At 38.5% G+C, this 27,035-nt stretch overlaps 1 protein-coding gene across 3 annotated transcripts; it reads left to right on the forward strand.

Annotated features, from left to right (window-relative positions):
- The first annotated feature begins 693 nt into the window (after positions 1-693).
- Positions 694-27,035, forward strand: FAM117A (family with sequence similarity 117 member A). 3 transcript variants are annotated; one of them, XM_083376646.1, is made up of 9 exons: positions 794-918; positions 4,542-4,837; positions 13,632-13,798; positions 19,260-19,349; positions 20,355-20,468; positions 21,292-21,426; positions 22,955-23,183; positions 24,131-24,251; positions 25,476-27,035. In XM_083376646.1, the coding sequence occupies exons 2-9, from the start codon at positions 4,756-4,758 to the stop codon at positions 25,807-25,809; spliced, it is 1,272 nt and encodes a 423-aa protein (XP_083232772.1). In that variant the 5' UTR covers positions 794-918; positions 4,542-4,755; the 3' UTR covers positions 25,810-27,035. The 3 variants fall into 3 exon arrangements, with proteins under 3 accessions (XP_083232771.1, XP_083232773.1, XP_083232772.1); XM_083376645.1 differs by lacking the exon at positions 4,542-4,837 and having other exon boundaries at positions 694-918; XM_083376647.1 differs by lacking the exons at positions 4,542-4,837; positions 13,632-13,798 and having other exon boundaries at positions 754-918.

A 27,035-nucleotide genomic window follows, 5' to 3' on the forward strand; every position in this document is an offset into this window, starting at 1 on the left:
GAAGAGGCCAAGTGACCTCTTTGTCAGAAGAGCCAAAGTGACCAGTTGAAGAGTACTGGACTAATTCCTAGAGTCCAGCCAAAGTGCTATCAACAGCAGCAGCAGCATCTTAAAGCTTGCAGTAAGAGCTATTCTGTTTAAAGTTTCTTCTGCAGTATTTCACCCGATACCAAAATAATAATAATAATAATAATAATAATAATAATAATAATAATTATTATTATTATTATTATTATTATTATTATTATTATTATTATTATTATTATTATTATTATTATTATTATTGACGTATTCAAAACTATTGCGGGAAAATTAATAAATCATGAATCACAACACAAGAATCGAATTTAGAAAAAGTATGAGCTCCAAGCCTGTCTATAACGTTTTTCTGGAGAGGGGCCTATTCAGATGGTTTCCCACCTGTAAGTAAACTGGAAAGGGGAACATTGTGCTACTGAACAGCGGAACAACAACAACAAAAGAAATCCAAGGTTTTTTTCCCCCTAGGCTGCGGTTACTCCCCACCATCTACAAGACAGGAAACGCACCGGCAACAGAAAAGGTGGAGTTATTCACGGGAGTAGACCGTGCGAGTCTTTGCCTAAATCCCACCTTGTTCAACTTTGTTGGCCAATTAGCGGCGGCGGTTGCCGAAGCCACGCCTCTAGCGTGTAGAAAATGCCTCCCGTTCGGCTTTCGTCCTGGGACCGAGTTGCTGGTCACGTAGTGCGAGTGGGGCGTTAAGAGTGAAGGTTGAAGAGTTGTTGGCTGATCGGCACTCCACCACCGGTTTCGACTTTCTCCCCCGCGCGATGGCGGCGGGGACTTCTTCCTCCGGTTGGGTTGGGTTGCAGCCGCTCAAGTCCACCTTCCCCTTCCAATTGCAGTCCCGGCGGAATGGAGATGGAGATCGGGCAGGTAACGGGGGCAAGTCCTAGGCCTGTGTTGCTCAGTGAAGCACTGGATGGCTGGGGGAGGGGGAGGAAGGGCATTGTGGGGGAGCACTGTGCTGGCATGTATATATATATGCGTAATAAGGCCGAAGAGAGTGGTTATACGGAAATAGGAAATAAATTGTGCAGTATGGAAGGGAGATTTACATATTGATAGGAACGGAGGGGGTCAGATGAGAAGATAGAAGGGTAGTCTCATGAAGTTCAGGAGGTCACTGACAGAGAAGGCAGGTTTGTTGGACTGAATTTTGTGGGAGGGTGTTAAGGCCTTTGGTGGAAATAGTCTAGAACTGAATAATAAGTAAGCCCAGTTTACAGGTGACAGCTAGATGTCAGGAAGTTTAAAAGAGCTCTGAATACATCTTTCCCATTATGCGACTGGGCCACAGAAATGATAGATGGGATTGTACATGAAGTAATTGCAGTACAATGCATGAGAAACTTTATCAAAGGGCAGAAACCGTAGAAGGTGGCTGAATTGACAATATTCGCTCACATAAAATGGGGGTCTTTGACCCTGAGGGAAAACTTACTGAAAATGGGGGGCAGGGAAATAAATACATGCATTTGTTATCATCTGTATGTAAACACAATGGGTCCGTGGTTAAGCAGGACAGTGTATAGTGTATTTTGGAAAGGTGACTGCTGCTTGAAAAAAAAAACCTACAGAAAAGAACAACTGAAAGATGGAATGGAGAGTGGACAGAAAATTTTGCATACCATGAGCTTTAGAGAGTTTCTATTGTAGATTTTATTATGTACCAGTGATTAGAAGTAATGGCTTGAAAAGGTACATATGGAAAGAAAATACAGTGTGGGCTAAGCATATAGTACATTAGAAACACTTGCCTAATAGACTGAGATGGTACTTGTTTGTGAAAACTGGGAATTCATACATTTCTGCAAATTTCTGAAAGCAAATTAAGCTGCATGGCTTGTCAAAAGGTGGATATAGAAAAGCCATGCTGAGATCTGTAAAAGAACTCTGGGGAGGGGCTGTGACTACCGAGCAGCACTCTGTCGTAAAATGAAACAACAAATCTTTGGAAGATGTTATGGAAGCGATGGGGACTAGATTTCTTTTAATGGGAAAACAACAGTAATGATTTAAAAAGTTCAATTAATTGACAATTAGGGGGAGAACTTAATGATGGCACAACAGTATTACTCTTCATTGAAATATCTGGAGTATAGCTAAAGATAGCAGAGAATTTTATTAGGTGAGGTACAAATCATATTCATATGGCACTTTCCCCCCCATCTCAGTTTCTCTGATCTCATTTCACTGTAATAACACATTACATCATTTGTTGTAGTTTTTCTTCTAGGTATCAGTTTTACTGAGACAGTTGATTAAATATGGCAGTACTTAACTGACTATTTGATCCTAAGGAGGACAAAGAACTAAGCAACTATGTATATAGTTGATCAGAAAATTTCAAACTTATAGATTAGACAGGGAATTTTTTTTAAAAAAAATGTGGCAATAGGGGTGAACAATTTCTGTACAGCTGCTAAGTAAATTACATAGCATCTAAGTCTGGGTAAGTGGAATATGAGCTTAGTTTGAGGAGATACCTGGTACTTCTATTTTTGCTTCTATTTTTCTATTACCAGGGATCCTGTAAAAACCATGTTAATTGTCTCTTCAGGTGATTTAATATTTTCAGTAAGGATTTTTAAAAAGTATATTTGCAATAACAATAAAAAACACCTGAAAGTAGCTGCATAATGGTATAAGTGGATAACCAGTGGAAGTTAAGAAATGAAGTGAAAGATTTGTTGTGGCTGTGGAATCTCAGCCTTTCAGTTCTCATCCTCTAAATTCTTTCTTCAGCTCTGGATACCACTTCTATGCTCACTTTATTCCCTTTCTTGACTGCAGTCCCTCGCCAAAGGAGGAGATGCCTAGCTTATCTTCTACAAACTCCTTGAAGAGTGAGTTTAAATTTGCCCTTGAGATTACTTCACTTAAATGGTGAGGTGAGCCAAGTGTTTTAATATAAAGTAACTTAGAAATCCTGGAGCCAAATAAAAGTTAAGTGGGTCTGCGCGTAAGAAACTTCCAGAAATACACTCAAGTGGGGAGGTAGCTACCAAAGTCACAAAAATAGTTAAGCGTCTTATATGAGGTACTAAGAACTATATGATTTCTAGTGACTGACATTGATAAATAACAGAACCTTGCATAGGCATACAGGAATGGATTTGTAAATAGCCTGTGTAGTTTGTTCCATTTTGGGGGAAACAGAGAAATTGGGATGTGTTGTGAGCAGTCCTCAAAATTTCTGCTTGTAAGTTGCTTTGCCATTTTTGGCTTACCACTATCCCAGCTGGCTCTACTAAAAGTCTAAAAAAGCCTGTGACTGCAGAAGAAACATCCATGCATTCTGCTTTCTGGGTGTGAAGTGTGAAGTGAACCATGACAGTGTCAAGCAACCTGTCCTCCTGGGTCAGGCTTGAATATGCAGTGAAAATGGCCATTCTATCTCCTGGTCAAGTTCTGGCATCTAGCCTTCTGAATTCTAGTTTCAGTTCAGCTTTAACGATTGACTAGGATGACTCTGCTGCTCCATCAGTTCAAGGTATCTTCCTGCTCCATCCCCCCTCCATACACAGAATGATGTAAAAAGTTTAAAAAACAAGTGTGGGGAAAGAGAAGTTCAGCTTCTGCTTTCGGAAGTACTCAGGCTTTGGTAACAGCACAGAATAAATATCTGGAGGGAAAAAATGATAGTGACCTGAGTCCTAAAGAAAGGTAGGTGTTATTATAATTGGCACTGTCAACACACGCGCGCACACACACACACACACACACACAGAGAGAGAGAGAGAGAGAGAGAGTTGCTATATTGCAATAAAAAAATACTGTCCATGAGGGAAAAAGTGAAGTGAGAGGGTTTATAATTGGATATTGTTATTGTGAATATAAATATATTGTGGTATATATTAGTTGTACTGCTTTAGTGTAATTTTAATTGCTGTTTAGTCTTTATTTGCTATTTGTATTGTGTTGAACTACAGCCCAGTGGAAGGCATACTAGAAGTAACATGTTTCCTCCTCTTTTTGACAAACAGATCCATGTGTAAAGTTTATATCTCTTCCAGTACAAGAGGCTTGAAGTGCAGATGACAGCTTCTAGCTGACCTTAGTGAAGCTTGAAAAATATGTAGGGTAGGATCCAATTAATATTTGCATGGGAGATCACCAGGAGATCAGTTGTAAGATAGCCTAGAAGCTGAAATAACATCCCAGAAAAAAGCACTATAAAACTAGTTGTATATTATTACAAGAAAAGAAAAACTGCCTAAACGTGCTATGTCATCACCAAGAATCAAATTTGACTTCAGGAAATATTTATATCTCTACTTCTGAATGGTGATAATGTTGCTGCCACATCTACTTTTCCTCTGTTCTAAACACTCCAATTTGTTAATCTCCTGCAAATAATTCTCTGGTAGGAGAATTGTTACCTGCTAAGTCAAACAGTTCCTTAGTTCTTTTATCCAGTTAGAAAAGTAATGGCAGAAACACGCTATTACATATTTTTAAAATCTAAATTTATTTTCATTCTGTATTGTTTCTAGAGTCCTGCAGCTACAGATATAATTGTACTGGGAAATAAGTTCTTTGCACATTGCCTTCTCATCAGCCAACACCACCTGGGTTATTTTGTTTTTGAGTATTCTGCCATAAATAGCACACAAGCCTGAATCACAAATACCAAAGATAAAAATGGTCTCCATGCTGACATGAGAAGTTTTCCTACTCTCGTTGTGCAGTTTTCATTCTCACAAATGCATGTGGCCTTGTCCTCTGGTGGGGAGAGGAAAGTGCTACTGGCTCCAGACGACTGGAAAGCTGAATCCTGTGAACTTGCCAGGTACCTATCACCAGATGATAAGTGCATCTTTTGTTGCCAACACTCACTCTCTTTCCTATGCAGAAATCAAAACAGCAGTGCTATATTTTGACCAGATTATAGCAGCTTTGCTCTGTTAAGATTTCCATTTAATCATACCATTGCTACCCTACTTACCTTAGAACATGGTGTAGCATCCTTCCTTTCAACTGACACTTCATTATCGGCAAAGGGTTCATTTAAATATTACATTGCTGTTATTTCGCCACAGCAGATTGATGAATATTTTTAGGACAGGTTCAGCAAAATATGCCCGGGATAAAAATTGTACCTTCAATGTGGTTTGCTTGATGGAAAGGATAATTATAAATGTGTTTTAAGGGCAATTGTGAAGATTTGTTCCTTTTGATTGTTTATGGCATGGGAGGAACTATTGTGTCATTTGTAGTACAAGATAGACTTAAGGGGTGGGAAGTGTATAGGGGACAGAGTTAAAAGAATTAGTTTGTTTGGAATGTAACCCTACATATTAAATTGCCATTCTAAATGAGTTTTTCTTCCATACATGGAATTGTTTTATTTATTTATTTTATTTTAATCCCATTTATATCCCGCCCTTCTCCGAAGACTCAGGGCGGCTTACAATCTAAGCACAAATTAAATGTGCTTAGCAATAGCCTTCATTCTATGTATATGCCTGCTTATTAGGGCTTTCGCCCCCCCCCCAGTGGCATTATTACAAAGTCATCTTATTGCCCCCAACAATCTGGGTCCTCATTTTACCTACCTCGGAAGGATGGAAGGCTGAGTCAACCTTGAGCCTGGTGGGATGCGAACCTGCACTAATTGCAGGCAGCTGGTGTTACTTAAGGAGGCATTAGCCCACTGCTCCACCAAGGCTCATTAGTGCAGCACAATGTAGATGTTAACCCCAATTTGTTTTCTGAGGTTTTCGCGGGTGTTTGTATGTGGATCTTTGGTCATTCGGGTTTTTCCCCACGTAGAATTGAAGGTGTAAGAGCAACGTTTCGAACCCCAATTTACATGCACAAATAATATACAGTGACTAAGGAAAATATTGGGCCAACTCTGCTATCTAGAGATGCTACTTTCATATGTTGCCACATTTCTGTTAAAGCTGTGTGTTTTTTCACCTGAAAAACTCACTTACCCCGGAATGCATGTTGATCTCTTATCTGAACAATTTATAGTACCCTCGATTATATAACTATGTTTTATCACATTAGCATAGTTACCTAAATTTGCATAACATATTTAACTATAAAATAACTTTGTTCAGTGACTTCACAGAATACTGATTACTCACAATTAGGCAACCATATTTTAGCCTATATGTTATAATGTATTATTCTTTCAGTCTTTTATATGGAGAGCAAGGCTGCTTTCTTACCTCATAGATATCAAGTGGAAGATAGTTGCACAGAGACCTGGTGGTAGTAATTGCATGTTGTTGATGCTTTTGATTCTGAGAAGTAAAACATGCAAACAGTGGTGCTTAAGGAACCAATAAGGTTGCATGCTTGACTTTTGGTACATCGTCATGTTATAGTTAATGAAGACGTTATTTCCAGTGAACAACTAATTTTCCTGCCAGACTGAAAAATACATCTTTTGTTTCTGTTTAAATTGACTAAAACTAGAGCTATGCAAGATACCAGTTAATTCTTTCTGCAAACATGAAAGCCAACAGAGTGACTTTGGGCCAATTACACTCTCAGCCCAACCTACCTCACAGGATTGTTGTATGGGAAAAATAGAAGGTGGGAGGTGTGTTGGATATGTTCACCAGCTTATTTGTAAAAATAAATACAGGATGCAAATAAATGGGATTCTCCACAGTCTTTTTCTGGTTCTAACATGTGATCTGTTTACTCCAGAAGACATCTTACTATGAATGCAGGGGGAAAAGTGGTATTGGAGGGGTAATTTCAAACCCTGGGATAGATCATGGGGTGTGGGGGGTAGCAGCTTAACCAAGGCAGAGGAGGATTTCTACCACACTCCCTGGCTACAGCTTAGTCAATTCTTCAGGAACTTGCTGTGAAACAGTGAGTTGACTCATCTAGCCATACTTGGGGATTTTTCATTGGAAACTGTCTGCCAGATAGTTCCCTTGCTGCTTAGATGTTGCCTGCTTGGAGAGAGTGAATTTTTTTTGCTTTGGTTTGGAAAGTATAAGGTAGGTTGGCTCATTTTGGAGGTGGAGGGGCTGATAAATGGTGCTGACTGGGTGTAGTCTTGGCAACGTGAAAATGTTTCAATGCTGAAGGACAAAATTCAACACTGCATCTGTGTGGGTAGGTAAAACAGAGTGGAGCTAATGGAATAGAGGCTTATATTGCAAACAAATATTTAACTCTTCTCTTGTCATTAGCAAAGAAGCTTTAAGGGGAAAAAAATAATAGTTTTTCAATATAAGCTGGACGATTCTTGTATCCGTAGGTGTAATAGAACTGTAGATAATAGGACTTGTATATCATTGGAATAAAGAGACCAGAGTTAGGAATAGGAATAGTATTTCTGGATCTTATAGCATCCAGAATCACGTTTTGCTTTCCTCTTAAAGATATTAATCTCCTCACAATTAACTGGCTACTGGATCTTTGGCTACTTATGCAAGGGCTTGTTATTTCTTGGTAGTTCTGAAATAAACCTGATCTCCCTCTAAGCTCCCTCTACTATGTGCCCTGCCCCTTCCTATCTTTGGCTGCTGCTCATGTTTTTCCTAGTGCAGTTGTAGATCTTGTCAGCAACTAATCTGGTAGTATTCTTAGTGTTCTCCTTCCAGCATTCCCCAAAAGACTCTTGGCCTTTTTGTACAGTTCATCTCCTCACTTTCAGACTCTCCAATTGCTTGGAAGTTGACCAGCATATGGGAGAGGTGAATTTTTTTTTCTATATACTAATGACTTCCGTCAGGGGGGATGCAGTAAGTCTGAGGTCCCCCTCTGCTGTGTGCTGTGGGGTTTCTGCTACCCAGCTTGGGTAGTCACTTGGCCATGCCAAGGGGGCTTTAAGTTAGCTGGTACTTGCATACCTATGGGATTCTCCTTGGTTCTCTTTTGAGTCTTTTCCTGTCATATAGAAAAGACAGAGAGAGACTTCAAAGCAGGCCAATATGGACATTTTGTTTTGGTCTTAGAAGGGAGATGACCGTGATATAGCATTTTTGAGAGTGTGCTTCATTCAAAGTTTTGTTAAAGCAAAACTTTCTTTTATTTATTTTTTTTCTCTAGCCCGAACATATCCTTAATTTCACCTTCAGAGCAACTCCCTGGGCACTTGGACTGAGAGAAAGCAGCAGGCCCAGATCAACTGGTGTATTTCCATAGCTGACTATGGATTTGGACCTCAATTTCTGTGGCCCTAGTCCAGCATCATAATCACTACATTGTGCTGACTCTGTTAGCAATCTTTCTGGGCTGTTCCGGCATTGTAAAGCATTGCAGTTCCAAAAGAAGCCTATAACTTGACCTTGGAGCTGCGACAGATTCTGGAAACTGAAAGAAACTTAGAACTGTACTGTAGGAAAGAAAAAATAGAAGTTTGAGGCTTCAAGTATAAGTCATAAGTCTTCAATTGATGTTTTTAAATCCTATTTTATAGCTCAAACATGAGCTCTCATGGTAGCTGTTTTATCCTACTTAATGGTTAAAAAGCGGGGTTTTAGTGTGTGGCTTGCAGTTTCATATATTATGAAACTATGTAGGAGAACCATTTGCCCTTTCATATATACTATACTTGGCAGCAGTTTCCCTTAGATTGCTAATAACTACGCTTGCTTATGTATTAGTGCTTGCCATCTATTTAATATAATTCTACTGAAACCATTTATACTGCTGCATGTTTTATGATTTGTGGTTGTTAATAATATTTGCACCTTTTTTGTGATGATCATGATTTATAATACTTCAGAATTTCAAGCCACAGTTATCTAAAGGTAAACCACAAAAAGGAGCATTGTCAGATTATCCAAAAGTTGCAGACTGCATAGATGGAAAAAAAATATTCAGCAGCTTTTACTAGTTATTAAGGATGTTACTAATGGGCGTTATGAAGATTACATTTGAGTGCAATGTGTCTAATATATTTTATATGTTATATAAAATGTTAACTGAGCACAAATGTTCCATTACTTTGAGTCTCTTTCTTGTATTAGCTTTGCTATGAAGCCTAATATTTGTATAAGCATCAGTTCCTTCATGTTTTTAGTTTCCCCTGTTGGACAGGAAAGTGTTTTTGTCTTAAAACAGCAAGTTGATTATAAATCAACAGGCTCCAAAACTGAGATTACACATTGTGCCAAAAACCCTGGAAGATTTAACTATTGTGTATTGAACATTACTTGCCTAACTGGGTTCTACCAACACATTGAGCCAAAAATAAACACACAGGTTGTACCAAGACAATTTCTTTTCAACAGGGAGACAAAACTGAATGGAAGAGACAAACTTAAATATTTGCTTTGCTAGCAGGATAAGTAAGGCAGAAGTGAAGTAAACAGGGTATTTGCAACTTACAACTACAATTAGGCCTGGAATTTCTTTCACTAAGCGCTGCTGTTGTAAAGTACCACACAATTTTGCATAATCCCGACAGTCCCAGTTGGTATCGTAACTTCTGACATGCTACATATCTGGAGGTGGTTAAGTGGGAAGCAGAGGGAGTTCTTGATAAGGAGCATGGGAGTGCTGCAAGGGGATGGTGGGGGGAGCCCTGGGAAGTTGTTGTCACACATACAAATTGGGGTGCTGCAGAGTAGCACAAGTTCAAGAAGCTAAGCCAAGAGGGTGTGGGTGGGAGGGTTAGGCGCAGGGAGGCCAGGGGAAGAGAATCCAGGATGTGCGTGTATGCAAGTTCAGGAAGGCTAGAAAAACACTACGCTACAACTCAGTGTCTTCTTAGTGCCCCACAGTTCTTGGGCTACAAGAAGCCCCTGAACCTTGGCCACCCATGGAAGTCTCAGTCCGCCTCACCTTAGCCTCACAGTAGGGCATAAAGAAATTTCTTGCCTTAATAAACCTTAAACCTTAACCCAGAGCCACTACACAACAAGGAGCATGCATGCCACACTGCTAGATTGGGGCTGCCCTTTGTTCTGTGAAAGGCCTCACACTGCCTAGCCTGGCCTTTACAAGGAAGCTATGGCCACATGAGATCATCTTCCCCAATCTTACAAGGAAACCACTATGCGTGACATGGGGAAGAAAGCCTCATATAGCCAGCAGTAGCCTTGTGGAAGGCCAGTCTGGACAAACTTAGTTAGCAATGGGAAAATGATGGTGAAGCTAGGGTAGCAGGGGATGCAGAGTGCAGGACACCATTGGGGTGGGCGGGAAAGAAGTGGATGGGGAGAGTTGTAACATCCCCTGTGGTTGTAAGTGCAGACAGGCTGTCAAGTGCACAAGTTTTGATCTGGTTATTGTGCGGATGCAGCAATGGCCATAACTTCAGGGACCAGTCATAAATCCCTTTGTTTAGTGCCACTGTAACTTGTAACAGTTGCTGAATGAATAGTCATAAGTGGAGAACTGATTGTAGAATGAATGTAGGAACAGCTTCTGTCTTGTGAGGTTTTACATGTTTTATTAGCCTAGAGAATTTCAGCTAAATGCTGTTGCTCTGGTCTTCTTGTGTATCTTGAAGTCACAGAAGCTGGAAAGGAGTTATTGCCAACATTACTAAGAGCAGATGCAGTGAAATAGTTGAGGAAGATGGGGCACAATTTTTCACTCTCTTATGCTAATAATTTCCACATGATGCATGTAAAATAAAATAAGGGAATGAAGAAAGGAGAAGTCCCATATGGAAAAACAGATGTAAGGCAGCAGCTACCAGGCTGGGAGGTTGAGATAATAATTATGTTTTTATTATCAAAGTGTTCTTCTGCCTAGACTCCCTACATTTTTGACACAGCCTTGATTGGAGATGCTTAACTGGCATACAGAGCTTGGACTAATCCCACAGTATGCAGCCAGCCAGGTCTGTTCCTAGCTTAATGGACTAAATTGATAACAGAGCAGCCCTGTAGATAGGGCACTCTTCCCTGCCACTATTTTTTTCACAGGCCATCTTTTTCTTGAAGTCAGCATTGTTTTGCAACCCCTGGTGTATTTTTAGGTAGTGCTGCTTTGATTGGGACAGGAAAATGCTTCAGATTGGCTGTGGATCTGTTATCTTTCCAGTTCTTCTAGCAGCGTGCAGCCACTATTTCCCAGGTATCTTTGCCACAAGCAGTTCCAATCATTGACTTATTTGTCAGTCCTAGGCTACTGAGAAAGGGAAACTGTAGATTTCTCAAGTATGGAAAAAAGATTGCCTTTCGGTCAGAATTTTTAGTTTGAAGAAGGAATGCTAGAAGCAAGCTTTTTATTAAGGCATATCCTTCTGAAGTTGAATGCATGTGCCTCAAATAGACCCTGATGTGTAGTCAACAGCCAGTCAGGAGAGGCCTTAAATAGCTGCCGAACTGTTGTGAGTTGAGCTCTGAGTAGGAGCTGCCAGAGATCTCCTTGGCAGCAGACCAGGAGATCCCTGTTTACTTAATAGTGCATATTAATTTATGTGTAAATGAAAAACAAAAAAAAATTCCTGCCTGGGGCTTTAGTTGGCTTTTTTTCTACTTAAATGCAGTAGCTGGGAGCCAGGAAATCTTGGCTTTACAAGATGCCTTATCAGAATCAGTGGATGTCTTTGGGCAGATTCCCCCTTCCTTAGGACATAGTTCATAAATGGCCCATGTTAGCTGAAAGCATAATGTTTTCAGCTTTACTGATCGATGGAAGAAGTGCTAATGTAATTCATAAAATTAATGCAAAGAGGTTAACTCGGGAGGAAAACAGCTTTTTAAAAACAATTTGTCCTCATAATTCATACTGGTGTCAGCTTTTTCCTGATATATGTTAAATATCTTCTCAAATTTTGGGCAATTCAAAATGAAACAGTACAGAAAACCAAAAAAAAAAAAAACACCTGACCCTTTCCAATAAGGCTTTTAGATACAAGGTGAGAAACGGTGTGTAATGTGAAGATGAAATAATTCTCTTCTCGGGACAAGAATCACAATAGTATGTAGATGGGCAATGCTACTAACATTTTGATTTTCAGAACTATGTGTTGTTTTGTGTTTGAAATATTTGGAGAAGGGTGAACCTCTTAGTGGTAGTTCTGCAACGTATAGAAATCTGTAAACAGTTTCCTTTTGTCTTTTTCCTCAATAACAGTTTGGGATAGCCACATTTCCTATAGGTCCTTGCATGTTTGTTGAGCTTTCCCCAATCCTTCATCCTTTGTGAGTAGAGTAAAATAATAGAGTTGAAAGGGACCTTGAAGGTCTTCTAGTCCAACCCCCTGTTTAAGCAAGAAACCTTATATGATTTCAGACAAATGGTTGTCCAGTCTCTTCTTATTACCTCTAGGAGCACCCCAAAGGCAAACCATACCGCTGATTAATTGTTCTCACTGTCAGGAAATTTCTCCTTATTTCTAGGTTGGATTTTCTCTTCTTAAGTTTCCATTTGTTCCTTCTTGTTCTGCCTCCAGGCGCTTGCTATTATAACTACTGGTTCAAGAAAAAGGGAGTTGTAGTCCTTGCACAGCTGCAAGTCTCATATTGGGGAGAAAGCTAATAAATTCATTAGCTTCCATAAAATTGTTGATGTCTCTAAAGGGAAGTGGAAAAATTTGCTGTGTATGACTGCTGATAAATGTGGCTGTAGCCTTTTGGCACTATGAACAATGTATAAAATGGTCTTCCAATGATACTACTCGGGAAATAGTAATTTTTAAAAAAAATGTGTAAAGTTATTAGGCTTTGCAAAAACAGTAATAAGGGAGGAAAGATAATCAGCAGGCCCAGCCTAAAAATAAGGGAGGAAATTGCATTCTTGTTGACTAGAGGAGCAGTTGGGAAATGAATATATTTAGATGCAATTAGATTTCTATCCCAAGGGCTGAGTATTACCACAACTTGTCTCATATTTCATCTTCACTCCTCTGGGGAAGATTCAGCAGAGAGAAGGCATGAGTTGCCCAAGGCCACCGGGTAAGCTAATTTATTGATAGCTTCATATTCCAAGCCTTGAATTTGGATTGCTGGGCTCAGGAAACTTTATTTTAATTACTTTAGCTGTATAGCCCTTTACGTAAACTTCATATTCCGGTTTTTTTTGTCTGTGCTTGTGGTTGATGTATATTTTAAAAGGAGAAGGTAGTAGTTTATGTTGACTTACGTACAATACATGTTTGCTATGTCTGGAAAAAAATGCTGCTGGCTGTTGCTGCTAAGATGTTATTTGTTCTCTGTCTTCTCACCCCATTGTTAGTTTTTTTTTTTGTTTTAAAAGTTGTTTCTCCACAAAACTAACGCTGGAACTTAGGATGTTCGGTTAAAGACATTTGGTTACAGCAAAACTAGTAAAATCAATTTTAGAAATGCTCAGTTAATATCATGTCATTTGTTGCCGAAGTACCATTTTTTTAAGATGCCTCTAAAATGTGTGGCAATCACTTTGGTTTTAAGAGTTTTATATGTTTCCCCCACCACCACCCATATCACATTGTGCTGGGGAAGAGGGCATATGCAACTGCTGGGAAGTATAGTGGTCTAAAGTGTAGGATGGAAATCTATTTGTGACTGGCAATGTAGGAAGCCTCAAGGTTTAGAATAATAGACAGTAGATGTAAGAAAGAATTGAAAGCAGTTGCTGAAAGCACTTTGATAGAAGTGGTGCTTGCTTTCATTTTGTAGCAAATCCATTCATTCATTCTTTTTTCTTTCTTTCTTGTTGTCTAGCTAGTGTTCCATGTGCTGTTGGTCCTGAAAAGGCCTCCCGGAACAGACCTCCAAGACTACAGCACACATCATCATTAGATAACATCCTTGGTTCATATCTTATGGGCCAGTGGCCTCGGGATGCTGAAGGAATTCCCTTGTCACATATGAGTGACAAATCTACTCAGGTATTGGGCCTATCCTTCAGCTTACAGAATGATCAGTATGGTAGCAGATATCAAAAGAGGAGGGAATTGGAAATCAAGAGAGCTGAATATTGTCTGTCGTTAAATTTGCTATCTAATTAGGTTCCTTAAAAATCAGAAGTGATCGTTATGTGTTTTAATGCAGACTTTCAATCAAAATGCCTAATTTTAATTAAAAAGGCTCACACATAAAGGAAGAGAGGTTGCAAATTCAAAATCAAGCTTTCGACCTTGTATCTTTAACCCTTCTACTTGTCCCTAATTTAGATACACACCTTCCAAATCCTGTACCTTCCAAATCCTGTACAATTCTATCTCCAGTCAGACTAAGTTCCATCTAGCCGAACACATGCAGTGCCAGGTTTAGGAGATGTTTTCTTTCATCTCCTAGCGATGATTGTCCCTGGTCATTGCTTGAGTTCCTAGTATTCCATTCTGCAGTATGTATTACACAACTACAGAAATGTGGTTTCTGGCATGGGTTAGGTGTCCTAGGAACCCTAGCTTTTATCTGACATGAGAAATAAACATTGTAATCTACATGGCTAAAATTGTAAAGACATGCTTCGTGAAAAGTATGAAATGTAAAACAATATATTTACTTACCATCTTTTACCTAGTTTTGTTCACATATTCCTTGTCCTCTTTTATAATAGCTTTATTTTTTTGCAACAAAAGCAAGAATTTAAAAATAGATATATTGTTATATGAACTAGAGACCGCTTGATTGGTACATTATTTCTCAAATTAAATTAAGCCATAAAAGTTTATATCATATTAAATTCAGTTATTCTCATAAAGAATAACCATTGTTACATTACAATAATAACATAAAACAAATGTTTCACCTAGATTTTTTTTCTAACATCTTTGTTGCTTTACAAAAAAAATATAAAGGTGTAGGGAGGTGTCAGACAGACTTCATGGGGCAGCATAATTCCAAGGAGAAGTCAGATATGAAAGGGACTGTTTCTGGGTCTCTCCCTCACCTTGATCTGCCAAGAAGGAATTCAATGTGGGTCTTTCATGGATGGATCCAAAAGGTTGGATCTCCTGGAATCCAATAGATGGCCTGGAACTAAGTTATATAACGATCCATAGTTTGAATGAAGAAAGGTATTTCAACCCTCTTCATATATATTTCCCTCATGAGCAAAATAATGGTTTGACTACATGCAGATATACACTCACACAATGAGTTGTAACAAGAAGGTTCCCACCATCTGTAAGATTCCTTTTTCTGCACATTTTGCAGCTGCTGCATGTAGCTTGCTATCTATTGTAATCATGCAAAATATTTTTAAAGCTGTGGGGATAAGACTTTTGAGTTATTCCTTTCCTGCAGATTATCTGTCCTTGTGTTTTGCAGACTTGATTGTTTCTCAAAGCACTTTCCTCCTCTTTCGTTCATGTGAAAGCTATTTTGACCACCATTACATAATAATTTTGGAAATTTTCTACTATAACATAGAAAGGGAGATATGGTGTTTAAAGTCAGACCGTCTTAGGGCAATCTGTATTGTTGAACCTTCTAAATGGAATTCCCCATATATCCATCTCTTCCTAACTAGATGTCTTGTGACTAAGAATATTTATCCATGTAGTAGGTCTGTATTATTATCCTTCTCATCTTTCCTATTTCCTTCTCCTATTGGTATCTTATATTGCTTTGTTGTTTGTACATACACTTGAGAGTTTGTGCACCAGAGGCAAATTCCTTGTGTCCAATCTCACTTGGCCATCAAAGACTATTCTATTTTATTCTATTCTGTTTGAGAGTAGAGACGGCTTCTGCCTAGAGACTGGCTTGCTCTTGGCATGACTGCTCTCCATGAGGCAGTTTGGCTTGCTGGGCAGTTCCCATACTGTCTTTGCAAGTAGTTCCATAGTTAAGATTTATTATTTATTTGTTGCACTTATATGCTTCTTTATCCCAAACTCTTATTGTTTTATTCAAAAATAAAAAAAATATTTTAAACCAGAAAGGATAAAACTTGTATGCCCATGAACCCCACCTCCAGGCATAATACTGTCTCCACCTTTGCAAGACAGAACAAGTAAGTCTTTACAGCTTTCCCAAAGCCAAGGAGGGACCAAGATTTCTTAACCTAGGCAGGAAATTTACTGAGTCTGGACTTGTTGAGTACAGTGACTTCAGTAAGCTTTCTGTGATGCCTTTTAAAGTTATTATAGACTTGAGTTTCAAAAGCTCTAATCAATAAAGCATTTTCTTTTCCCCTCCTACACCAGTTCTTCAGAAGGCAGAGAATTGCATTTTGGCTCCCTCCTCTTAACAGACTGCCTGATTTCACGGTTGGGCACCAGGAGGGTTGAAAGTAAGGTTGTCTCTTTGCTGTCAGTTATACCAAACAGGTGTTGAAACATACATTTGCAGTTGATTAGACTGTGTCTTATGGCTGGGGGCACAGGGCAGAGACAGAATGGAATAAATCTCCTTGCATCTTAAATAAATGATGAAGAAGGAGATTTGTGTAATGTACAGAGCTACAGAATTTGATGCCCCAAGCCTAAACAAGTTGCAGTTTCTAATTTTTTTTGTACACCAGTTGTTGTTAGTGCTGGACGTATGTTTTTGTTTTGTTTGTGTTTCTGTTTTGCATTTTACCATTTATGATAAAATAAATATGCTTACATATTAGGGTTTGTTTTCTGGCTCAATCCAGTACATTTTGAACATCGGATGCACTCAAAGGTCAAGTCTGGATTTTAATACAGAAAAAGTTTTGTACCCCATTGTACACCCTCCTATAAGAGTTCCACCAGTTTAACTTAGTTTTGAACTAAGATACATATTCCAGATAGATTTTTAGTAATATAAGGTTGAACTGAACTGAGGTTGCTTCTTGAAGCCTTGGATAAACTCAGCATAGAGATGCTGTTTTTGTCCTCATACTTTCTTCTCAGGGAAGCCTAGGGTAGAAGAGTAGATGAGGAACTGCTGTTTTTGAGGATTCCATCTTTGCATTCATAGAAACAGAAAAACTTCAAATATAATTGGCCTATCTTCTGTAGCCTGGTGTACATTTTCTTTGTAGAGGCCAGCTCAGTAGCTTGAAAGCTAGTCACTGAGACAGGAAGCTGTCCCACGCTTATTTGAAACAGGGGTTTGTGCTTGGCATCATAGCTAGAGTTTTTTTTATAAAAAAAAACAGCCTTCTATAGCCTGGTATGAGCCTTTGTCCCTTGTTTGCTTCGGTGGAATTGTCTACCATGGCTGACAATTGGCTAATGACTTTTTGAATTCACTAGATTCATAGTCATGGTAATATTTAGGCGTGGCTGGTTATGTGTTCTACCCCAAAATGCTTGCTAAACAAAAAGAAGGTCACTTTTCACACAGCATTTCTAGCAGAGGAGGGAGCTTTGCAAACAGCATATAGCTCTTGCCTGCAACTCCTCTGCAAGCTCTTCTCTTTATTTTTGCTAAGCCTTTTTACTGAGAATGTTGTTCCTTGACTCCTAAAGTTTTATAGTTGCTCAGCTGTTGTGGCTGTGCCATCCATTGTCTCTCCAGAATCTTCAACATAGCTGTTTGCAGAAATAGCTGCTAGCCTTCTGTTTTATAACAAGTACTCTTTCGAAGGTCAGTTTTGTGTGCTGGATAGGCCCCTTATGCTCTTTTGGCAGCTTGTCTAGCAGACGCTTGGGGCACAAGATGAATCCTCCTAAAATCACTCCTGGTAATTGTGAAATTAGAGGATGAGGCTGAAGAGAACCAAAAGATATAGAGAAAATCTTGTTACCTAATTGTGATGGATAATATATACTTAGAAACAAGAAATACAAATGTTTTAGCAGCTCAGTCTACTATACGGTTGGTGGAAGATTTGTCCCTTAGTTTGCATTGTAAATGGGGAGTCTAGAATGCCCAAGCTGGCAAGTAATATACCTGGAAGTACTCTTAATTTTTGGATAATGTAATTATCTTCACTTCTGTGCAATCCAGCATTGGGCACTGAATGTACCTGTTAGCATAATTGCACGCAAGCTACTTGACATCAGTTGCAGGGAAGGTCAGATCTGCTTAATAGAATTGAGTGTATATTTTCCTACAGAAACCTTGCAGATAATTAGTGATAATGAATAATAATTGCCAGTATCTCTGTCACCCTTCAGTGCAGTGAATGCTTCAAACAATATTCTTCTTATATCAGCCTTCCTCAATCTAGTTCTCTCCAGGCGTTTTGGAGTTCAACTCCATGATTTCCCATCCAAGATCCCAAAGAAGAAGGCTGTCTTTACATTGAGACTTCCACTGAACCTATGTGAGCTTTCTTGTCCATCTAGTCCAGACATGTCAAACACAAGGCCCGGGGGCCGGATCCGGCCCGCGAAGGGGTTTCATGTGGCCCGCAAAGCCATCCTGGAAACAGTGAGGGAACGGCCCCCACTGCCTTGGCCCTGGCCCAGAGACCCTCCTTCTGCCAGAGACCCTCAGATCTGTCCCACTCCTGCCCAGGCCCCCATAGGCACCCTTGATGCAAACGATATAGAGCTGGCCATGCCCACCCAGTAGGCCATACGCACTCTAGCCACGCCCACCCAGTAGGCCACGCCCACCCTGGCCATACCCACCCGGCCCCCTGAGGGCAACCGCAATGCTGATGCGGCCCTCAATGAAATTGAGTTTGACACCCCTGATCTAGTCTCTCATTTCTGGGTCCAACAATGACTACCTACCACAAAGCGTGTGAAATTTGAAGAACCTGCAAAAAATGGGTGGGATGTGAAACATATTTGGGCTTGGACTAGATGACCTCCAAGGTCCCTTCCAACTTTATATTATTATTATTATTATTATTATTATTATTATTATTATTATTATTATTATTATTATTATTATTATTATTATTATTATTTACATGCACTGTTGTTTATTTAATGGAGCTTTTCTCAATCGTAGTACCTTTTAGATGTGCTGGGACACATCCCCAGAATTCTTAACCAATACGACTCAGAGTACCATAACGTGCTGGCTGGGAAATTCTGGGAGTTGAAATCCACACATCTGAAAGTTGCTAAGGTGGAGAAACTAACCTAACATGTTTAGAGGGCACCAAAAATCGAGCCCGAGAAGACATTCTAATTTTAAAACACTCAAGGCATAGAAGTGCTGATGAAACCAGTTCCTTCTGGGTATCGGTGCTTCAAGTAGTTGTGCAAGATTATCTTCCCTAAAATCACTTCTAGGTTTATTCTCATGAAGGAAAAGTTATGAAATCTTTAATTTGAGGGGGTTATTTTTCTGTGCAGGGAAGAGATTCATGTGTTTTTTTTATTCTGTACTTTTAAAACAATTTCACCATCAATATTCTTTCAGAAAAGCTCTTTCAGAAGAAGATTGACACATTGGAAGTAATCTCTTTAAACTTCCAAATGTTGATCCAATATTGATAGCTCCACCTTTCCTCTCACTTTGCAGACTCCAGTATCTTGGCATGAATCAGAGGTGGGAAAAGTTGCAGAACATAAGCAATCTGCCTCATGGAATAATATGGATCATCGTAGAGAGGTAAGATGATCACTTGGTACCTGATCACTTACCGCTATGTAATGTGCAAAAAGAATTAAATTGCCAGAGTACTTTTTGTTTTAGTGGCATTATTTTCTGTTCTTTTCTGGAAAATAATAATATTTACTCTGTAGGTAAGTTTAGTGCATCTATTTTATTTTATTTTAAAAATCACATATCCTATTCACACTCAGTGTTAGGTTAATTATAGAAGTGTACAAGTGCACCTTGTAATCACTCTTTAAAAGAGAAGTGTAACAAAAAGCCATAAACTGATGACCTGATGGAACAGGGATTCTAAGATGGAATTTGTTTGCAAGATTTAAAACATTAAGATTGGTTTTCCTATGCTCTGCTAACTTTATTTACATATATTTGTTTATTTGTCTATTATCTAACAAATACTGGAATGCTTGCTTTTGTCTACCAAAGTTTTCAAGGCCTTATGAAAACCAAACACATAATTAAAATTTTAAAAAAAATACTTTAAACCATAATAAACAGTAGCATTTCAGAAAGTAGTAAGAATTCCTGAGATAGTAATGACAGAGCTCAGAAAAACTAGCAAGTCTTAAAATGTCTGTACCCCTTCTCTATGCAATTTATCACAGAGTGTGCAATCTTCCAGAACTGCCTGGGCACCATTTAAATGAACAGATGAATTGTCCACCATCAATACGTTTGTCTTTTGGAGACTGCATCTCAGTTTATTAATTTGTTTGCTCTAGTGATTAAGACACCAAGCTAGAAACCGGGAGCCTGTGAGTTCTAGTCCTGCTTTAGGCATGAAAGTTGGCTGGGTGTTTTTGGGCCAGTCACTCTGTCTCAACCCAACTCAACTCACAAGGTTATTATTAAGGGGAAAAATGGGATAAAGAAGTAGTATTAGGTATGTCTGCAACCTTGAATTACTTATAAACATAATAAAGGTGGGATTAAAAATAAATTAAAAAATAAACCTCTTCCATTATGCTACTCAAAGCTAGGTAACTTTTCATTCTTTAGATTGCTAAACTGAAGCAACAGCTCCAGCGAACAAAGCTTGCTGCTTGGAATAGCAAAGAGAGAGCCCAGAGCTTTTCCACTCAAGGCAATCATAGCATGGTCCCATCAATCAAGGTATCTTCTATTTTTTATTTTATTTTTTGTATTTTTCTTTAATGTTTCTATTAGGAAATGGCAGGAAACAGAAACTCTTGGACTGAAGAAAAGAAAGTTTTATTGAAAAAAAAATGGCCTAAAGTATTCAGTTCTCAGTGGCTTGTATAGGGAAGCTGGAACAATTATTTTCCTTCAACCTAAGGCATAATATAAGGAATATGGGTGTCTGTTGACTATATTGGCATTGTATATTGAGATTGTGCATGACTTATTTAAAGCTCCATTACAATCCATAGCTAAGATGCAGCATGAACTAGGTACACCCGATTATATCAGCCATATCTTTACCAGTCCATTTCCCAGTTGTCTCCCAATTGCCATTTTTCATTGACAATTAGAGGAAAAAGGTCTATTGCTCAGCCTAAGAATCTTATTGATATGCAGGTGGTCCTAGGCTCAGTGGCTGGAGCAACATTAAGTTAGAAAGATCTGTAAGAACCATTGGCTATATTTACATGACACAAAGAGCTCCATACACAATCAACCATATATTAGCTTAGCTATATACGCTCCCTGAAGATAAATTGTAATTCATCATGAAAATTCAAAAAATTGGAATCACATTAGCAAGCATAGTCCATTAAACCATGAAATAAGAGCAGCTATCATTATATTGGGGGTCAGTGGAGTAATGGCCAAATTTTAAATTATGTGTTCATAACAGGTGGGGGAGTGTTGGTCCACAAAGTTATGTGCTATCCATCCACCTTGGAGAATATTTTATGCTTGCACCAAGGTGTTAGTGGCTTCTTGATACAACACTGCATGTCCTTGTTTGTAGGCTTCCCCACTTGCATCTTTTCCAGTCCCAACCACTGTATCGATCAGCCCTTCTTTGCACAACAGTTTCGACAGTATCAATCAGGAATTGGAAGAGATGTTTGTAAAGGAGCAAGGAGACGAGGAACTCCTCAGAGTGAGTTATTGCTGGTGGGGTGAGATATGAGAGTCACCTTATCTGGAACTCAGAACATGTCAATTTTTGTAGGATGTTTACACAGTTTTCACTGCCAGTTTAAATTACCAAGTTCCTCCCATCCAAAAACAACCGCATGCTTTTCCATACATGATTTGGATTCTCTACTTTGAAATTCCCAATATTTTGTATAATGAGGAAAGGGAAATTCTGACTAGCATAATTTCCTCTGACAATGAAGAAAAAAATGTATTTCATAGAGATCTACACTGCACGGTTCTTCACACGGCAGACCATCAGAAAAAGCAGTGCCCATTTTTGAGGGCAACTTATATTTTGCTTTGCAGGAGATTGTGATGTTTCTGGGATAGAACTGCCAGTTAGAGAATAGCAGTGGTGGGCATCTCACTGTGTAGTCCAACAGGGAGAAGGAACATGAAGAAAGGGATTTGGGGCAAATGGATTGAAACCCAGGTCTAAAAGAATACTTCCCCCTGATTGGGAGACAAAGTTAAAAATAATTTTAGGGCTCTAGGATTATATTTGCAAGGTATATACAATTAGAGAAATAGATAAATCTGTTAAAAATCCCATTCTTAGTTTCTTAATAGAAATCAATATGTTCCTATATTAACCAACCAATGTCTTCTCCACATTCCAGCCAGTTATATTGTGTTACAGTAGTGTTTGTTAACTTCAGCAATTATAAAATATGTAAATTTCAGCTCCTAGATTTCTTAACAATAGCAGTGCTGGGGTTGTGTGTGTGGGATTTTAGGATTGAAGTTCACACATCTTAAAGTTGCTGATGTTGAATAGAAATTTAAAATAATTTTTGAATTCTCCAAGAGCTTTATTGGTGACAGCATAGTGAAGGGAAAAAGTAGGAGACTTGTCACATGCACCTGCAGGGCATTTTATCCTTATCATTGACTCTTTCCAAACGTTTCCAGTACTGGTAGCAAATATTGACCTAGGCCACCCTCATGGAGGATTGATAAATGTGGTCTTTAACCTGCTGTCTTTCCCCAAAGTTGAATTGGAGTGCTTTAGATATTGCTTACTTGTAAAAGCACATCACATTTCAGTCAAATTTTATCATGGTATCACTACATCTTACTCTTTGCCTTGCACCCAAACCTGTTACTGCCATCTAACTAAAATTATGGGTAGTCCTATCTATGGGATATGATTTACATGGGGAAAATGATTGTTAGTCCTTTGGGTTTTCTACCCATACCATACCATTATTTCTGGAGCATATCTATATTCCATCAAGTTATGGCAGAGGAACAGGAACTAGGTACATTTGGCTTCTCTTCTCCCTGAACAATTTTTATTGGTAACTGTAAGCCTGCTGATAGACTATACTTTTGTCAATATTTTTGTTATATAAATTGCTAGAGAGATGTTTTTGGAAGAAGAGGGATAAAATGCTTTAAATGTTTTAAAATGTTATCAAGGTCTCCCCATGACTCTGCTCATTCCTGCCTGCTTCTTTGTGCTTAGAGGGTATGCTTTCTTTTAGATCTTGGATGTCCCAGATGGGCACAGAGCTCCACTTCCTTTCCAAAGAAATACTGACGATTCCTTGTTGCCACGTCTGGAAAACAACAGTAGTCCCTGCAGCAGCCTTTCTCTTTCTCCATCCCCTTCAGCTGCTCCTCGACAATCCCCACATTCTCCTGCTCGGATAAAAACTGATGAAGCTTTGCCCAGGGCTTTAGACAAGCTAGTATTGGGAGACAAAGGTAGAGGTAAGTGGGTTAGATTAGTAGCAGTCTGCTGTTGTATAGAGCTTTGAAGAATTGTACATTGTATATGAGGTTTATTGGCTTGTTGTTTTAAATGGTCCTTGACATTCAGCAGCTTGAGGATGCATTCTGGAAGGGTTAGGAATAATAAAAAAAGATATCCCTCTTGTATGTAAACAAATATAAACAAAATTAGTTACTTTGGAATTTTTGAGGTAATATGATTTTTCTTCTGTGTTTTATAAATGGTTAAATCTATTTTAGGACATGTTTTTTCCTCCCAATTGGCAAGAAATTCTGCTATCAATTTTGGAAACTGTGGGCAGAGGTTGTTCTGCAGAGTGTTACAAGGGAAAAGCTCCACCTGTTTTTTTTATGTGCATTGTGTGTCACAGCCACTATCTTCACTTTTTTTACCATACCTTATGGACATCCTTGATATGAAAGTCTTATCATTAAACATGACTTGAGACTTAATGTTTGCTTCTTTAGGAACTGAGTTTTTCTAATTGGGAGCTGCCCAGAGTTTGTTGAAGATGGGTCTCTTTATAAATGATGTAAATAAATGATAAAAATCTATCTATCTATCTATCTATCTATCTATCTATCTATCTATCTATCTATCTATCTATCTATCTATCTATCTCATAGTACAGCTTTGTACTACTTAATGAAATGCAAACCTTTAAAAATAAATGTATAGAATTGTTATGAGATTTACTTTTGATTAAAAACCATTCCAGTAGACTACATGGCAGATTTATTGCTTGAGCAGTCCATAATAGGATTTCATCTTGGTATTTCAGTTCTGTCAGATGTATAACTACTTTTATGTAGTTCCATCTGAGGAACAGAAATCCTGCTGGCAAAGGTAGCACATTAACTGAGCTTTCATTGTTTCTGCATTTATTTGACTGAATGGGTTCTCTTCCTTAATTTTCCTCTTTCAGAAAATGGCATCACTTCTCCAGTCCTTGCCTTTGCTCTGTCTCCTCGTCCCAACCACACCTATGTTTTTAAACGAGAGCCCCCGGAGGGTTGTGAAAAAATCCATGCTTCTGAAGAAATAGTGTAAGTCACCTTTATCTTTAGTAACTATAGGTGATAGAGCAAAAAAAATATGAGAAGGATCAAATACAGAACTGCCCTCCATATAGTGCTGATAGAAATTATGATAAAAGTAAGAACCCAGTTCTGATCTGAGTTGCATGTAAACCATTCCACAAAGCACTGATGGACAAGTACTTTGTCATTTTTATACTAAATGTCTTTCAAAGAGCTTGCTTTACACTCTACCCACGTCTTATTCTTATAATAATAAGCACAGCTGTATTTTTTCTTTAGGAATTTCCTCTGCCTTGTAGAGTGTCTCATAATAATTGATGATTTTTTTTCATTGCATCATTTTGGAACTGTAATTCTCCTTTTGAATCTTGTAACTTATTTATCATTCTTTTTTCTTTTTCTTTTTTCACTCTATATGCTAACCATCTCCCCGGCTTATTAGCGTTTTCATAGAAATTCTTGTAGTAATCTTGAGAGACAAGCTGAACTTAAGACCAGGACTGATTCAGGGTAGTTTTGTTCTCTCCACTCCTGCTCTGAAACTGATGACACCTATTTTGCTAAATATATTTATTTTTATGCTACATATTTCAAGTGCAAAGCGAGCAATAATAAAAACAAAATATATGTGTTATCAGACTTCTAATATAGTTGTTTTCTTAAAAAACCACCTAGAAATCTTTTCTGTTCTAGCCCATCAACAAAATATAATTTAGCCCAGTGGTATGGACTGAGTTTATTCTGAGACAAGATTAGAGTTTCAAATGTATGCATATAACCCATCCATTTTTGTTTCATTGCCAAAGCAGTTCAATGATTCTATGTACAACATTGATTTGGGATGGATAATATTTAAAGTTAAAGTAATTCTTAAATGCTTCAATACTTGCATTGTATTTCTTTTTGGGTAATCACAGCGTCTCTTGGATGGACTGCTGTGCACATTAATGGTTTTATAACACTGTAATAAAGAATTCACACTTTGTAAACTGAAAACTTCTAAATCCGGTAATGTTTGTTGTACCAAACACCAGGTCTGTTGCCCCAGGCTCTAGGTGAGCATCTCCCTCGTTTTTGCTTTAAAGTGCAAAATTCTGAAAGACGCAACAGTCCATGCATATTTTTTAAAATGTCTTATTTGTTATGCTGTCATCCTATAACCTATCAAAATCTGAAATATTTGTTAGCATTAGTTCTTATATACCTTTTAATTCTGGTTTTTCTTTTTAGGCCTGATCCGCCTGTCCTGCCTTCTTGTCCTGATAAGAACAAAGTCTACTTCAATCCAACGGGCTCTGCCTTCTGCCAGTTTAGTCTGGTGAAGTCTCTTATTCCCCAAGTAAACATCCTGTACAGAGACTTCTCTTCCTCTCCCAGCCCAAAGTCCTCAGGCACATTTTCTTCTTGCCAAGTCACTACCACTGTCCCCATCCTCACTTTACAGAAAGACTTACGGGGAGACAACTTCAGTGAAAACCCCAAATCTCCTTCATTAGGCTTGGAGTCCTGGAAACGGCACCAACCTGAAGACACTGCCCTCTTTCATAGTTCCTTGGTTGTCTGAAGAACAGGGAGTGGAATAGAGGCAGAATAAATTTATGGTCCTTCCAAGGCCTGTAGAAAAAAGTGCCTTGATCCTGGGAAACAGAGTGATCCCAGCTATAGCCTTAAAGTAAAGATTGCTGTTGGACTCCTTTCAAGGAGCACTTTCTTTCCTTAAGCAAATCTTGTCAATATCGTTCTGCGACTCTGGTATCCAAAAAGCACCTAATCTTCTCATTTAAAATGCATAAACTATTAATTACAAGGATTGTCTTTCTCTCTGCTTGCTGTGTGAGGCAGGAGCTCATTGATGGTGTTTAAATGTTCCTAGAGATGTTTCTCAAGGTTCCTACAGAATAGACTATACAATGAATATAAGATGCCAGAACTTGCATATGCTGATTGAACAGTTGATGTCATTGGGTAAAAATTGAGCAGAGTAGAGGTTTATGGAGTCTCAAGTCTGCAATACTGTTAAGTTTCTTTTCATATCCTGCCCTGCACTGTATGGCACTCACGTCACTGGAATACAATCAGCTAAATGCTTTGAAGTATTTTCTTTCTTAATGATTATGCCACACCAGATAGTTAAGTAAATTATTCAAGGTGTGTCTTAGAGATAAAGATCTTGAGTCCCTTCATAAGAAGGAACAGCAAAGGAGGAATGTCCTAGTTGCACTTTTTCCAAGTGGACCTCCTGAAATTATTTTTTTCAAAGAACTTTGCATAATGATATTGAAGCCCAAGCCATTCTTGAGGGATGCAGCTGCCAATGGAATTAACATATGCTATTTTTCTTTATTATAATAAATTGGACTCGTCAGTGCATCTTGACACTACAACCCTTCTAGACCATGAACTGGAAAATTGGTTCAGCTTTATTTTAAGAAGACTCCAAAGATCCTATGTTCACCTACTCCTTCATCCTATACCTCTAGCAACTCCTTCAGTGGAAAGGCCTTAAACCTGGTGATGCCTTGATTGCAAAGTATATTTGGAAGTCATATTTTGTTGTTATGTTTATGGATTGTACTAGGAGGCTTTTATGAAATTGAGAGAAAACTATATTTTCTTTTGAAGACAGTATTTTTGCAGCTACTTTTGAAGTTTTTGTAAATGTTAATGTACTGTATGCACCATGAAAAGCTTCATGAAACAATCTTAGCCTCAGAGCTTCATGCATCTTGAGTTGAAAGGTTTTTGCAGACTTTTGGTGTTCAAACCAATTAAAAGAATGATAAAAATGTT

Source organism: Vipera ursinii, assembly GCF_947247035.1.
Source record: "Vipera ursinii genome assembly, chromosome: Z".
In the NCBI taxonomy this organism is placed as follows: Eukaryota; Metazoa; Chordata; class Lepidosauria; order Squamata; family Viperidae; genus Vipera; species Vipera ursinii.

Coding starts and splice junctions, on each gene's coding strand:
- FAM117A (XM_083376645.1), top strand. CDS start 813: ATGGCGGCGGGGACTTCTTCCTCCGGTTGGGTTGGGTTGCAGCCGCTC. Junction 13,799..19,259: donor TGAGTGACAAATCTACTCAG/GTATTGGGCCTA, acceptor CTCACTTTGCAG/ACTCCAGTATCTTGGCATGA. Junction 21,427..22,954: donor GAGACGAGGAACTCCTCAGA/GTGAGTTATTGC, acceptor GCTTTCTTTTAG/ATCTTGGATGTCCCAGATGG.